This window comes from Neurospora tetraspora, assembly GCF_033439725.1.
Source record: "Neurospora tetraspora strain CBS 560.94 chromosome Unknown B0H65scaffold_5, whole genome shotgun sequence".
Classification (NCBI taxonomy): Eukaryota; Fungi; Ascomycota; class Sordariomycetes; order Sordariales; family Sordariaceae; genus Neurospora; species Neurospora tetraspora.
In genome coordinates, this window is record NW_026944387.1 from 4,026,027 (window position 1) to 4,041,090 (window position 15,064).

The 15,064-nt window shown below is 43.1% G+C and overlaps 3 protein-coding genes and 1 non-coding gene across 4 annotated transcripts; 2 read left to right on the top strand and 2 right to left on the bottom strand.

Moving 5' to 3' along the window:
* Positions 1-191: 191 nt before the first annotated feature.
* On the top strand, positions 192-276 carry B0H65DRAFT_t307. Its single transcript has one exon. It is a non-coding gene; the product is annotated as a tRNA-Ala (tRNA).
* Positions 277-1,026: 750 nt separating this feature from the next.
* On the bottom strand, positions 1,027-3,162 carry B0H65DRAFT_496927 (putative cellulose 1, 4-beta-cellobiosidase). Its single transcript, XM_062827800.1, has 4 exons — positions 2,305-3,162; positions 2,111-2,247; positions 1,827-2,039; positions 1,027-1,753 (listed from the first exon to the last, which is right to left on the bottom strand). The coding sequence occupies exons 1-4, from the start codon at positions 2,869-2,871 to the stop codon at positions 1,318-1,320; spliced, it is 1,353 nt and encodes a 450-aa protein (XP_062681013.1). The 5' UTR covers positions 2,872-3,162; the 3' UTR covers positions 1,027-1,317.
* Positions 3,163-3,953: 791 nt separating this feature from the next.
* On the bottom strand, positions 3,954-4,805 carry B0H65DRAFT_443966 (uncharacterized protein; the record flags this gene model as incomplete). Its single annotated transcript, XM_062825659.1, has 2 exons — positions 3,954-4,347; positions 4,564-4,805. The coding sequence occupies 2 exons, from the start codon at positions 4,803-4,805 to the stop codon at positions 3,954-3,956; spliced, it is 636 nt and encodes a 211-aa protein (XP_062681014.1).
* A 1,015-nt stretch (positions 4,806-5,820) lies between these two features.
* B0H65DRAFT_428647 (pectin lyase fold/virulence factor) lies at positions 5,821-8,319 on the top strand (the record flags this gene model as incomplete). The annotated part of the gene is made up of 3 exons (XM_062824775.1): positions 5,821-6,147; positions 6,215-6,337; positions 6,370-8,319. 3 exons carry the CDS (start codon positions 5,821-5,823, stop codon positions 8,317-8,319), a joined length of 2,400 nt encoding a protein of 799 aa, XP_062681015.1.
* Between the last annotated feature and the right edge of the window lie 6,745 nt (positions 8,320-15,064).

Genomic DNA, 15,064 nt, shown 5'->3' on the forward strand with positions numbered 1-15,064 from the left:
CTTATATAATCCTTGATTCATTCTTTCCGCCCTCCTAGATTGTGATTTCGTTCGAAGTGTTCTGCGCCAATTGCATGAGACTGGCTTCGGCGTCATGGGGGAATGCACAGCCAAGAGGACGTCGGATCCCAATGTTTCCTCATAACGCCCACGTTCGACAAGTATCCAACAACAACCAATAAGGTTCCACAGGGCGTGTGGCTCAGTTGGTAGAGCGTTCGCTTAGCATGTTTCCCAGCATGCGAAAGGTCCTGGGTTCGATTCCCAGCTCGTCCAAATCTTTTGCACTTTTCGTACCCCTCGCCTCCATTTTTTGCTTCTCTTCTTTTTGCCAACGAAAAGTTCTTGGGTAAGGAAACGGGGCGTGACCTGGATGCTTTGGTGGTTGGTGTCACGCTCCTTTTTGCGACCAAAGGAAATGTCTTCTCTGATGTTGGTGCACAAACCACCTGCATCAGTTTCTTTTGCTGGTCCACATGTTCTGCACTCGCCCGCTCACGGCACCCCTGGCAGCGTTCTATCTATCCACTTTCAACGTCCTTTCTTCTCCCAACTCACCAACCGAACCCATTTTCTGGCAACCTAGCAATCTTTCATCGTTGAATCCGTCATCGCACTCGCACAAACACAAGCCTCACGGTACAGCACATCTTGTTTCCCTGCCCGCAACGTAAGACTCAGAAGCCAAATATGGCTGACACCGTGCTGCCTACCTTACCCCCGCAGCTCCGCAATGCCCACTGGGATACCCCGCTAACGCACTGCCTGCGTTAAAGGCAGAGGAAACGATAGCAACCTATCTAAGTCAACGATACCCTCCCCTCCATCCGCCCAACGACCGACATCCCCAACGATGTTTCCAACGACATGTCACGGACCTACCGAAAGGAAAATTGATCCCGACTCGCTGAACAAAGGGCTTCTTTACGTGGCGCATTTCGCTGCGGCGGTCATGTACAGGTGCTTTGCTTGGCGGTACCTGTAGCTGTCGTTGGTTATAACGGGCGGGCGGGTGGGCGGTTGGCGCCAACAGTCCAAGCCCAACATCTATCCATCAACGCACCATGTCATAGGGAGTTGGCAAGGGCAAGGGGCAAAGAAACAAAGAGACCAGTTGAATGTGGATTCGGCAAGGGCATAATTGACATGCGTTGGAACAGAATCGAAGATCCGATCCCCTTGAGTTTTTCGCCCTCCTCGCTCTCCCCGGAGTTCCGAGCATCCAACCACCAACTTTTAGCCCATCCGCTTTACCACAAGATACCTTATACCTAGCTTCCAGTGGAATCCTCCAAGCCCTCCGATATCCGTATGTACTTAAACATTAACAGTAGACCCAACAGGACCAAACCGAATGTTCGAGTAGATAACCTTGGAGCTACCATAGTTACTCTCCACCTCCGCCGGGACACCCGAGCTCTGCGCACAATCACCACGGGCAGCACCAGGCTGGCCCTCCTTCTCAGGCGGGTAGGTGGAATCAAGCCAGAGCATGTTAGCGTAGTGGTCGTCCCAGATGGACATGACGAGAACCATCGGCATGCGCAGGGCCGAATTGAGCTGGGCGAAGCCGCCGACCTCTGCGAAGCGGTCGCGGTCGCCGAACACCTTGAACTGCGCGGTGCAGAACTCGGGCGTGATGTTGGCGTTGTCGGACGGGATGCCGTCCCACTTGGGGCCGGGGATCTCGATCTTCTTGCCGTTTTGGACGAAGAATTGGGTGAGCTTGTTTTCCTCGAAGCGGGAGACGACGCTGTTGGTAGGAAGGGATTGTTAGTGATGTGGGTAAGTGGATGAAGGGTTACAGGGGAGGGGAAGGGACATACGTGAACTTCTTGCTGGTGTCGACGGTCTTGCCCTTGCCGTAGAAGTCGGTGTTGCCCATGCGGTACGGGTTGTAGTCGCAGCCGTTGGCGTCGCAAAGACCGGCGAAGCGGTCCTCGGAGTAGGTACCGCCGCAGTTGTCCTTCTCGCAGACGTGGTACTTATTGGTCTTGCACGCGTGCGGCGTGAAGGCGAACGAGTGTGCGTTGGACTCCCTGTTTCCATTCGACATTCGGTCAGCAATAGCCCGAAGGACATCTCTGATTGTGATAATAAGGGAACTCACCAAACGTCAATCTCAGCGCAGCAACCACCGTAAGGACCGACACCAGCGTTGGCATCGTTCGTGGACGGAGCCCAACCGTCAACATTGGCCTTGCCACCAACGAACTTGAGATCACGAGCGCATTGTGCATCGCAGTACTATCAAATCTGTCAGCCCCAATCTTCACACCCAGGATGTGGTTCACAAGTACTTACACCAGTACCATACTTAGCACCAGCCTTGTTGCTAGAGTAGCTAGCCATACCACCGTCCTCCTCCATAGCCACAAAGTAGAGAGCAGCGTTCAAGCCGCACTCGACAGTCGACAGATCAACATCGAAAGCAAACTCGTTGTTCATGAGCGTGAACATCTGGTACTTGGATGCGCCATTCATGAGGTAGAAGCGCGAGCCGATGTTGGTGCCGTACTCGTGCTTGGTGACGAACTTGAGGGTGAGGGCATCACCGCTGGTCGAGGCTCCGTAGGTAGTTCCGTAGTTAGCTCCATCAAGCTGGCACTTGGACGCGCAGTCGGTGGCGCTGCTGCAGGCGCTGGTCCACTTGTTGCCGTCGTAGCAGTTCTTGCCGTTGGAGTCGTGGAGCCAGCGCCAGTTGGAGTCAATGACGACCTCGGCGCTGACGGAGCTGCAGTTGGCCTTGCCGGTACACTTCTTCCATGCCAGCTTGGGGTGTGTCTCCGTCGTCTGCTTGCCGACTTGCTGGGCGGTGGCGAGCCCGAGAAGGGGCAAAGCCGCAACGAGGTATTCGAGATAGGCCTTCATTATGATGGCCTGGAGAGAACAGTAGTAGTGTGAACGTCGTCAAGAAGGCGGATGGCGTGACCGGTAGATCCAAGTTCGAATCCTGGGTGGTGCATCCCCTCATTTATACGTTTTCTTTGCTGGAGAGACTCGCCGCTCCATTTGGCCACGACCTTCTTAGCCTGTAACCGATGAGGCATGCCAGATCTGGAAACATGCTCGACACTTCATGGAATCGTTATCCGATTTCCCACATATCCCGGACTGGTTGACCAATCAGCGATGTAGATAACTCAAGTTCAATCAAACAAGGGTTTGAGGTTGATTGAGTGGGTCAAGTAATCGAGTTGAGTTGATTGATTGCTTGATTGATCAAGTAATTGCCAAGAATAGTGGGGCCTATAGCGAACCCTAACCCTGACCTCAAATACCGCTTCCAAAGCCCAGACCGCCGGCAAAATCGACAACTTTTATTACCAAAAAATAATACTGCCGGGCGGCCAATTAAGGTCAATCAAATTGACGGTCTATAATTGCTTGATTGACTTGGAGGGACAGCCCGATTTGATTGCTTGTATTTGCTTGATTGCTTGAACTTGGCTTGGCAACTTGACTTATCTACATCGCTGTGACCAATCGACATTCCACAAGTTGATTGAGGTCAACCTCCGGACCGTTAAGGGATAGCTTGGCTCGGCAGTCTTCCGAGATGAGTGAGCCTGGGGAATCTGGGGAAGCTCGGGAAGGCTTCGTGGAGTGCGTCTGTACCCGAGAGGCGGGGAAGTTTGATGGCTGATTCGTTGGACTGCTGTATAGATCCCATTGTTAGTATCCTAGAGGCGAGAGATCAACCAGGTTACAAAGTCTAGCACGACCTTCAAAGCAAGGCCCCGAGTTGATCTCTGCGTCCATCCTACCGTCGCCCAGCCGTTCCTCGTTATCTTTCCGACATTCCATATCGACTTGGTGAACAGTGGCGGAGGTTCTCGGCCGGACTCTGGTCGTTGAGTAATGCCAGCAATAGCAGGTGAAGCAGCGGTTGAGGATTCGTGATGGGCGCATCAACTCGCAATGCAATCAACATGGCAATTAATCCCCCCCCCTCATCGGGGTCCTGCCACCGACGGCTTCATAGGAGCCAAGAATGCCGTAGTCGTCTCATTGGCGGGCGTCGAGCACATGAGGTGATGGTTTGCCGGCAGTTGTGGTGGTGATTGGGGTAGAACGATTCTGGGCACGAGTAGCACACATTGGCTGGATATTGAGGTGTAGACGCGATCTTCAGGGAAAAATATTCCACATGGTTTTGAGTGGTGAGCAGGTGAGCGGGAGATATTAAGAACCAGGAGTTGAGAGGACGAGCCGCTGTATTTATCCCGGAGATTGGAGAGTGCGGAGGTGGGACTTCCGGCCGCTTTTGCGCGGCGTGGGGCCGGGACAGGGCGGCTGGGGGCCAAGACTGCTGGTGGCTTGATGCTGCAACCATGACCCTCGTGACTTGCAAAACGGTGCTAGAAGCGAGCCATGACCCGGCTTCACGGGAATGGACGCCCGTAATTTTCGGTGATATACATACCGAGTCGAGATCCCTCTCCGTCACTTCCATCTTGGACTCTGCCAAGTTCTGAATTTGACTCCTTTGCTGGGGAACCCGAGGGTTTTGGGTAACAAGAGCTGCCATGCATCAATGCGTTTCTGTACTCTGATACTTACCAGAATGTCAGCAAATGGGTTTTAAGGATTTCACCCCATAGTGGTGGATGTCCAAAGAATTGGCGTTGGGCAGAGGTGATGGTAGTGGGAAAAGCCTCCCGTGGATAGCATAGACCGGACATGACAATTGAGAGCTCTGAATGACAATGTGCATTGCGACTCCCCATGGTCTCGCATGTTTGGCTGTGATGGTAGTTCTGGGGGGTGTCAATAGGCTGCTTGAAAGGTTGTGGTCCTGCCATAATTTAGAATCGTCATGGTGATGACACTGGTCCATGTGAATAAAGCTGGAAATTGTGTCGAGACTTTGTTCCTGAAGACAACTCCCAGTGATCTTTGCTTGGCCCAATTGCAATCGCATTGTCCGAGCAGATGCACACAAGCCCGTCGGTATCCACCATTCAGGGGTTTGTTTACATCGCTAACCAACCACTTGTCGCCTGCAGCGCTTGCTAGAAAACACCAGAGGAAATGGGTCCACTCACATCCAGGGGCGTCCCCTTTTCCGCCAACAGCGGTATCTTGGCAACGTGCAGAGGTGCACCGCCGTGTGACACCATCACAGTTGCACGAGAACCCGAACCCCCAAAGACTCCCAGTTTAGCGACAGAAATGAATCGTGCACTAACCTTAAGCTTATCTGGGCGAGGAGGCGTACAAAAATGACAGGGGTGACAGCTTGCATACCGAGATCAGGTTACGATCAATACTGCAACCCAATGTTTCCCAAACCGAGTTCGTGGCGCGAGTCGAAATGTTGGAAATACTGGTGCCTGATTGTGGAATGCCATTTCCGACGGCGAGGCCCCCTCGGATTGGACGAAATGGTGAAACGATGGAACCTCCAGCTAAGGAAACCCGGTATTGTCAGCTGTGATCAGCAGCTAGTCCTGTGCTGAATCCACTGTAGTCAGCACCAATTCCCCCAAGAACACTAAGACAATCTTCGATGTGGAGGTGATGGGACGTTCAATTACTCAGTCCATGCATGGTGGCAGGGTGTCGGGTAAGACATTGGCCTATCACCAAACACAGGATTGAGCCTCAGTGGGCTTGGTCTTCGACAAGGACATCGGTATTTCATCGGATGTAGGAGCAATTCCATGCGTTTGCAATGCGATCTCCATCATGGGACGAACTAGTCGGTGAGTGCCGATTTCGCATAAGATCTGCCAATTCCCATCGTAGTTCAGCTGGTGGGTCGAAAAGTCCGGAGGGGAATGCCACTCTTTGCTTCTGCAACACCACAGCTTTGAGATGGTGGTGATCAAGCAATTCTTGGCCGCTGTGGCTCTCTTTGGGAGCAGCGCGGTTGCTGCCCCGTCCCTGGACATCTCCGCCTCAGTCTCCCTGAACTGGACCAACACCCAAAGTGTTTCCAACCGACCGACCAAGTTCTGGTACTCAAACATCGATCACAACACTCGACTCGTCCGCGGCTTTGCTCCCGACCTTGACGGAGATTTAGACTATGCGGTCTTCAAAGCCGTGAAACCGGGCGATGGGGCGAGTATCCAAGCAGCGATCAACTCGGGGACGAACGGTGCAAAGAGACACGGCCTATGGTTTGCTTCCCAGCCACGAGTAAGCAATCCATCTGACTCCCAGTCGGGAATGAAGGTGAAAGAATGCTGACAGATGAGCTTTTTAGGTCGTGTACATACCGCCGGGAACATACGAGATCTCCGAGACCATTCGCATGAACACTGACACAATTCTGATGGGCGACGCAACAGACGTAAGGACGATGGCCCTCTCCCACTTGAGTAGAAGAGTCTAGATGCTGACCGCGTTGTGAACCCCTAGCCACCCGTCATCAAAGCGTCTTCGACCTTCTCCGGGGATCAAACGTTGATCTCTGGCCAAGACCCCGCAACTGGCATCTCCGGGGAACTATCGTTCGCTGTCTCCTTGAAGAACTTGATCCTCGACACCACCAGCATCCCGGGAGGCCAAGCCTTTACAGCACTATGGTGGGGCGTTGCGCAGGGAGCCCAGTTGCAGAATGTCAAGATCCGTATGGCGCCGGCAATCGGTGGCAAGGGACACAGCGGTATTCGTCTCGGGCGCGGCTCAACTCTCGGAGTCTCGGACGTTCGTATCGAAAACGGGCAAAACGGTATCTGGTACAACGGACATCAGCAAGCCGTCTTCAAGAGCATCTACTTCTTCCAGAACGCGGTAGGAATGCTCATCGACGGTGGAGCCACCATCAGCATCGTCAACCCAACGTTTGATGGCTGTGGCATGGGCGTCTACCACGTCGCCGGCAACCCTTGGATTGGTCTGATCGATGCAACATCCATCAACTCCGGTACGACCCTGAAGACGACGGACTGGCCGAACTACCTTGTCGAGAACCTGCGTGTCATCGGCAGCAAAAGCAAGAACACGGTCGAAGGACCCAGTACCTTTGTTCTGGCCACCAGACCGTACGTAGCACAGCTCTCATACGGCAACACTGTCGGCGGAAATCCAATCTACGAGCCGATTGAAACGGCGAAGTTGAATCGTCCTTCCACACTGACCGCTGGACCCGATGGCCGTTATTCCTACCTCCCAGCACCGAATTACGCCGAGCTCAGTGTCCGCGACTTTCTCAACGTCAAGGACCCTCTCCAAAACGGAGGCCACCTCGTCTTCGGCGACAACACCCGGGACGAGTCCTCCACTCTCAACGCCATCCTTCGTCTCGCCGTGTGGCAGAACAAGATCGCTTACTTCCCCTTCGGCAAGTACCGCGTCGACTCGACCCTTTTCGTCCCCTCCGGCTCTCGTATCGTGGGTGAAGCATGGGCAACCATCACTGGCTACGGCTCCTTCTTCCAGGACAGCGCTCGTCCCCAACCAATCATCAAGGTTGGCAACCCCGGCGAGGTGGGCACGGCTCATATCCAAGACATGCGTTTCACCGTATCGGACGTGCTTCCCGGAGCCATCATAGTGCAGTTCAACCTCGCCGGTGCGAAGCCAGGGGACGTGGCAATTTGGAACTCACTGGTTACGGTCGGCGGAACCCGGGGAGCGAAGGCGTTAACGGACAAGTGCGTCAACCCCACGACCGACGAGCCGTGCAAGGCCGCGTTCCTGGGTATCCATTTCGCTTCGACGTCCTCCGTGTATCTCGAAAACGTATGGAACTGGGTAGCCGACCACATCGCCGAAGAACCGCTGTCGCCGGGAGGGAGCAACATTGCCGGAAAGGGCGGGGTTCTCGTCGAAGCGACCAAGGGGACCTGGCTGCACGCGCTGGGATCGGAGCACTGGTGGCTGTACCAGTTGAATCTGCGGAAGGCATCAAACGTGTTAGTGACGCTGTTGCAGAGCGAGACCAACTACGACCAGGGAGACAACGCGGTGCAAGTTGTGCCGCACCCGTGGACGCCAGACGTGGAGGGATGGGGCGATCCGGACTTTAGCTGGTGCGCGGGACAGGAGAACGAGAAGAGGTGTCGGATGGGATTTGCGAACTACGTCAATGGGGGAAGCGACATTCGGACTTATGCCAGTGCCTCGTGGGCGTTCTTCAGCGGGCCGGGATATCAAGGGTGCGCGGGGCAGTATCAGTGCCAGCGATATATGCATTGGGTAGAAAAGACACCAGCAAATCTTCAGGCATTTGGGTTGTGCTCGAAGGATACGTGGGCGACGTTGAGGTTGGAGGACGGAACTGAGATTGTGACGAACGAGGGGTTCACCGGGTCGTGGGCTGGGTCGGGAGGCGATGTCGGCAGGTACACTCCGGAGGCATCGTGAAGGAGTCGAGGACGGGAAACAACGGCTCTGGTACAATATTTGACGCATGAATCGATGTCCGGCATGCCTTCAAATGAGAAATAAAGACATGTTCGGTTATGAACTATGGCGGATTGAGCTTCCTCCATGCGTCGTGAAGTTATTCCCACGTATGTTGTTGTTTTCTTATGGCCTTTTCAACGGAACAAAGGGCCTGGTGCGACTTCGGCAACATATTTCAGTTTGTCCATGCTGGGTGTTTTGGCGACCCTTCAACTCTGTACAGATGGTGGCAGCAGTGCTGCATGCACACGTGACACCTGGCCCTCGAGCATTGGGATGATTGCCCCTGTGTGCTTGGGGTATAAAAGGAAGGTGCTCTTGGTAGTATTTTAACCTACAATGGAACAATGGCCGAGCGGTGTGGTGTTGGCGTACACGTACCGTAGGCGGTACCGTAGCCAGGCACATAACCCTGCTAAGGACGCTGGCTTGTAGCGCGCTATGGAGCTGCCACCTGCTATAACTCGGACCCAGTAGAGTAACGTATCGGTAAGGTCCCCGGTTCGAATCCGGGCTCGGCTAGTTCCTTCTCTTTTTTTTTGCGTTTTTTTCACTTCTTTCTTCCTTGTCTTGGAATACAAAACGCAAGTCCAATCCTACCTACATACCGTTGAGCACGTAAGTGTGTGAAAGAGAAAGAAGGCTGATTGATGTACTGGGAAGGAAGAAGGCAACTGAGAATGCAACGCATGAACTAATTTCCATGAGCCTTGGTAACAAGGAAGGTGCGCACACAAAGGCCGGTACAGCGCTGGCAATAAGTCAAATCAAATTAAATACGACCCCATATTTGATTTGATTTATATTTATTTGTATTTATTTGACCATATTTAATACTCGAAATCACGTTTTTGGTGTTGTTGGGCTCAAAAGTACTCTAATTCTTACGATTTCTACCTTCCCAGAACCCCCAAAAGTTCCCAATAGTTATAAATCCCTTCCTTGAGACGGTTACGACGTCGTATATATTGTCTATCCTTATTAAGCATCCCCTATAAGGCTAGACTGTAGTTAAAACTTTAAGCTCTTAATAGTATTAATAGATTTAGTGGTAAGGCTATATTTCTAGCTATCGATAGTTAATTTGGTACTACTAAAGGAGCGTTTATAGTTATTTACTATACAAAGTATAGAGTAGAAGTTAAATATTATATATAATAATCGAGAGTATAAATTTTAATTTATTTTCTATTACCCTAATATATTATTAATAGCGTATATTTTCTGGTTAAAGTAGTAGTATAATTTATCCTCCTTCTTTAATTATAAGGGGAGGGCATCGTAGAAATCGTAATTGATAAACTAATTATTATTAATTATTTCAACCTATTAACTGCTAGTATTAATTAATAGATTTTTAATGAGTTGGTTAGCTTAGTTAATGTTGTAAATGAGTTGGAAATTTACTAGTATATTTTCATATTCTTTATTAGTAAGCTATTTATTAACTTATTTCCTACGGTAGTTAGGGTATAAAATATACGTAATTTAGTACGCGGGGTACGCTTCTATTTTATTTCTATATTGCTTTAATTTTTCGACGACCTTATTAATAATATAATTAATAGTTTCTATACCTTCGTTAGTAAGGTCTTTAGCGTAGTTTTCGGGGATATTATTATTTAGAGAAAAGGCGGACGTAGTTTGAAAAGAGGGGAAAGAAGAGGGGAGAGAAAAGGCGGGTCGAGAAGAAGCGGGTTAAAGTAGTTAGGAATTAAAGATTTAAGAGGAAGAATTGATTTAAAAAGAGGAGTTTAGGGGAGTGCGTATACAAATAGCGCGTTAAAGTTGAATAGAGGTAGGGGTAGTTATATAAATATTTAATTCTAGGATTTAAGGACCTTCGAATGGTTTCAATATAATATTTCCCCAAAATTTAACCTTTATATAGCGGAGTCTCTGAATAAGGTAGTAGAGGTTAAAGATAATTATTAAAAAGAGAGGAGCTTTCGTTTCGAACTTTTTAGTAAAATTTTTAAATTATTTTATTACTTCTATAATAATTATAAAAATAGCTTAATTATTAGTGCTAAGCTGGTTGTTTTTAGGTAATTGTTTAGATAGATTAAAATATTTAATAATTTCCCTAATATAATAATTAATATATTTTCGAAGTTTTTAAGTGCGACGGATTATACGATAATTAAAGTTTTAGTGCGTTGCGTTATTAAAGACGACGCTAATATTAGGGAAGAGGTTATTATTATTAATAATAGCGCTTAATTAAAATTATACTTCCTCGTCAAAGGTATTGCCACAGTTAAAATATATAATTTTTTTAATTTTGCGTAGCGTTATAGGCTTTTTTGAATAAATTAAATAGTATTATATAATTGACTAACCGGTCTAACCCTCCTCTATCCCCGGAATAAAGTATCTTCCTTAATAGTAGAAAGATGGGTAAATAGATTGTTAGGGTCGGGGGCACGAGGAAGCCCTCCCTTTATAATTACTTTCGCACCGAAATTTAAAATGTAATCAAAATAATGTAAATGACGCTAGGGAATTTCGTACTCGATATTATTAATAGTAAGAGAAGGGAAGAGTCCTTTAAAAATATAGTAGATACAACGATTATTAGCGTCAATATTGTTGCTTTAAAAATAATTAACGTCGTTAGTGCGGATTTCGAACTTTTTAATAATTTAAAGAATTGTAGCCACTATATTCTCGCCGTTATAATTATTGTATACTTCCTAAAGACTTAGTCAATTATTTCTAAGGGTATAGGAGTAATTTACGTAATAAATAAAGATCGAAAGGATAGCGAGGCTATTTGGCGAAGTTTAAAAATCGAAAGAGAGGTGCTTTTTAAAATATATATTAGTTAAGTACTCTTTTAATTTATTAAAATAAATAGTATATTCATTTAAAATCTAAGTAGTTAAAATATAGTATAATTTAAATAGTAATCTTTTAATTATATTATTATTTATTAATTTTAATAACCTTCTAAAAGTATTATTTTCAACGATATTATATAGAAGCTTTGTGTTAATAATTATCTCTATTAATCATTTGTAGAATTGCTCGTTAATTAGTTTAAGGATAGGGAGTTTAGGTTATTAAAGTAAGTCCGCGACCGATTTATTTTTTTTACGCGTTTATTCCTCCGTAGCTTCTTTATTAACGGGCTTTTTAATACTATAAGGGCGTCGAAAGTAAATAATAATAGAATTGGTCATAATGAAGATAAAGAGACTTTAATATATTTTATAATATTAATAGTTCTAAACTTTAATGTTTCTATTTATTTTAATTAAGAAAGTATTATACTTGGTAATTTAAGAGGTTCGCTTAAAACGAAAATTTAATTATCTCTTTATCAGGTCGCTAGGGACCTATACTAGTACTAAAGAGCGCTAATATTCGTATAGTATAGCGCTGTAGTATAGCGTTGGAATGGTTCGGAGCCGTCGCGGACTTAATTATTATAGGATAGAGTTTACAACGATATAAATAGCCAGTCGAATTCGCCTCTAGAATTATCGTGGTTAGCTATTAATATATTTTTAATCCTTCCCCTATCTTAACGTCCCCTACGTACTTACGCTATCCGTAAGTATTTTAATTTACTTTCTTCTATAATCCTAATATATTAATAGCTCTTCCTACAGGAATTGAACCGTTACTGATAGGATATAAATACGTAGCAGACGATCCGTCTTTTGGACCGCCGAAAAACCCCTTCCTTTTATTTCCGGTACGTAAGAATTATTTATTATTCTTCTTATTATAGCCGACGATAGCCCTTAATAATAGCCTCCTCTTTTGTTTTAATATTATTAACCGATTATTAAAAAAATAGACGATGATGATTCGGATGGTAATTATTCCTTTACCCCCTCGTACGTTTCGTATAGTTCTTTTTATTATTTAGAGAATAATATTATAGTATAGAAGTAAAAGCTTTTTAAATTCCATATAGCAATTATTTAGATACTTTTAATTTACTTCCTATCCTATATATTTCTTAATAATTAAAATAGTTTCGCAAATTTATTAGAATAACATTAATTCGGTAATTACCTTTTTATTCTTTTTAAATTTTACTATTAAAATTATTTCTTTTATAATTAAATACGCTTTTCGACCTTCCCTATTACCATTATTACTCCTTAAATTATAGTAACTACTATTCTTATATTTACTTAACCAATTTAATTTATTACTTTATTTAAACATTATTTTAACTTTAATATTTCTAAATTTACCGGCGAAAACTCTTCTTAATTGCGTAACTTTATTTTCGATATTAATAATTCATATTTTAAATACCCCCGGATACCCCTTTTTTTCGCCGTTAATTATATGGAGAATGTTTTGAAAGATATATAAATTAAATATATTATAGCCTTTAAAAAGAAAATTAATTATAAATTTATTTATAATATTCATATTTAAAAAGACTTGTATATTTTTTTGGAGAAGGAATATAGCGGTAATATGTAAATTATTAAACGATCCGCCCTTACTAATTTTGAGTATATATAGTAAAGTACTACCGAGACTGTTCGCACGTTTTATGACCGTTTTTATACCGAAGAATTTAATTTATCCTACTAATAACTGGAATATTTACATATTTTATAATAAGTTAATTATTTACGTCCATATTTATATAGTAGCATTTTATTAACGAACGGTATTAATATATTAATTAAAGCGGTAGCGTATATAGAGCGATTAAAGAGTTTATAAATTTTAAAATTAATAATATAGCGTTAATACTTTTAAATATTATATCCTTACTTATTTTTCCATCTTTTCTTTTTATTTTTATTCTTATTTCTATTCTTATCTTTATTCTTAATTCTATTGATTTCTTTCGTCCTCTCCTTATTATTTTTATTAACCTTAATATTATTTATTATTATTATAGTTAGTTTGGATATATGTATAGCTAATATTAGGTAGTAAAATTGTATAGTATTTACTACGAATAGGGTAAATTTAGATATTCGGCGTTTTCCTACATTAAATATACTTATTATAATTGCAGTAAATTAGGCTATATATTATATTAATACTTTATTCTCTATAGTACTTTAATTTAAGGCGCGAATATTAAGCCTGTAATACCGGTAAAGATTGTAATTACTTTGGCCAAAGGAAGTATAAATATATTATAATTGTATTTAAATACAAAATTATTACTAAGAATATATAGAAATTAGCGGAAAATTTATAGCTTAATAAATTCCAGCGCGGAATTGAATTTTATTAGAAGGTATTTACTCCCGTCGGACGTTAAAATAGAATTTATAAATTACCGTCTTATTAATTTTTCTTTTTAATATACTCTTATATATAGCTCAATTACTTATTTTCTTAAAATATATAATTCTTATGGTATTAAACGGAAGAAAAGGATTAAATTTATAATTATTAATTCCATTAGTATGAATATTATCTTCGGTTACCCCTAATTATACAAATATAATTTCAAAATTAATTAGCGTTGGAAGAGGTTCCGGTCTTAGATTGAAATATAAAATTTAAAAAATAATTAAAGAGCCGACTAAAAATATTTACGAAACTATAATATTTCTCTACAATTTATATTAGGATTTAATCCTTAATTAGACCCGAAAAGAATATTAGAATCTTTTCATAATTTTAACTCCATACTATATTCGATTATCCCTTTCGAAATTCTTTTATTTTTACGTATAGAAATTTCAGCCTTAGTAGATATTTTGAATTTCTTTAATATTTCTTCCTATATACTTATTTTTATATTTACCAATATATTTCTAAATATACCTTTTAAAAATTTTAGAATTGTATTGAACGGAATGTACCCGCCGTTAGAATCTTTATTAAAATTAGTAGCTCCGAAGCTATTTATTACCGAACCCGAAGAGGAGGAAACGGTTACTACCGAGCCAATAATTATTTTAGAATATAAAGAATTTCGATAAATATTCGAAGCGTCGGTTATACCTTTACTATAGTACGACAGTTTAGAGTATTACATCAATTTAATTAAAGGAGAATCTATTCCCTAGGGCCTTATTTATACGTTTAATATAAAAGAATTAAAAATACTCTAGGAATAGTTAGTAGAGGCGTTATATAAGGGATGGATGCGTCTATTTATTAGTCTGGTAACGGTCTTTATTATTTTTATTCCGAAGAAAGGAATTAAATTAAAATTATATATTGATTACTATACGTTTAATAAAATAACGAAGAAGAATTATATAGCGTTGCTTTTTATTTAGGAGATTTTAGATCGGTTGTCGTTAGCGAAAATCTTTATAAAATTAGATTTAAAGAATATATATTATTGTGTTCAGATTAAATAGGGAAATGAAGAAAAGACAGCGTTTCGTACAAAGTACAGGTACTACGAATTTTTAATTATATTAATAAAATTAACTAATACTCTTACTATTTTCCAAACATATATTAATAACGTATTAGCGGGCTTAATTAATACTATTTATATTGTTTACGTCGACAATATTATAATTTATAGTAAGAATGAAAAAGATTATTATGAATACATTAAAGAAGTTTTTTAATATTTGCGCGCATGTAATTTATATATGAATTTAAATAAGGATAAATTCTATGCGAAGACGGTATTATTTTTAAATTACGTAATTTCGCCCGAAAGTATTTCAATAAATCCGGAGAGGGTGTTGAGATTGTAGAGGAAGGTAGGTTAAAGTGACTACGGATAGCGCAAATACGT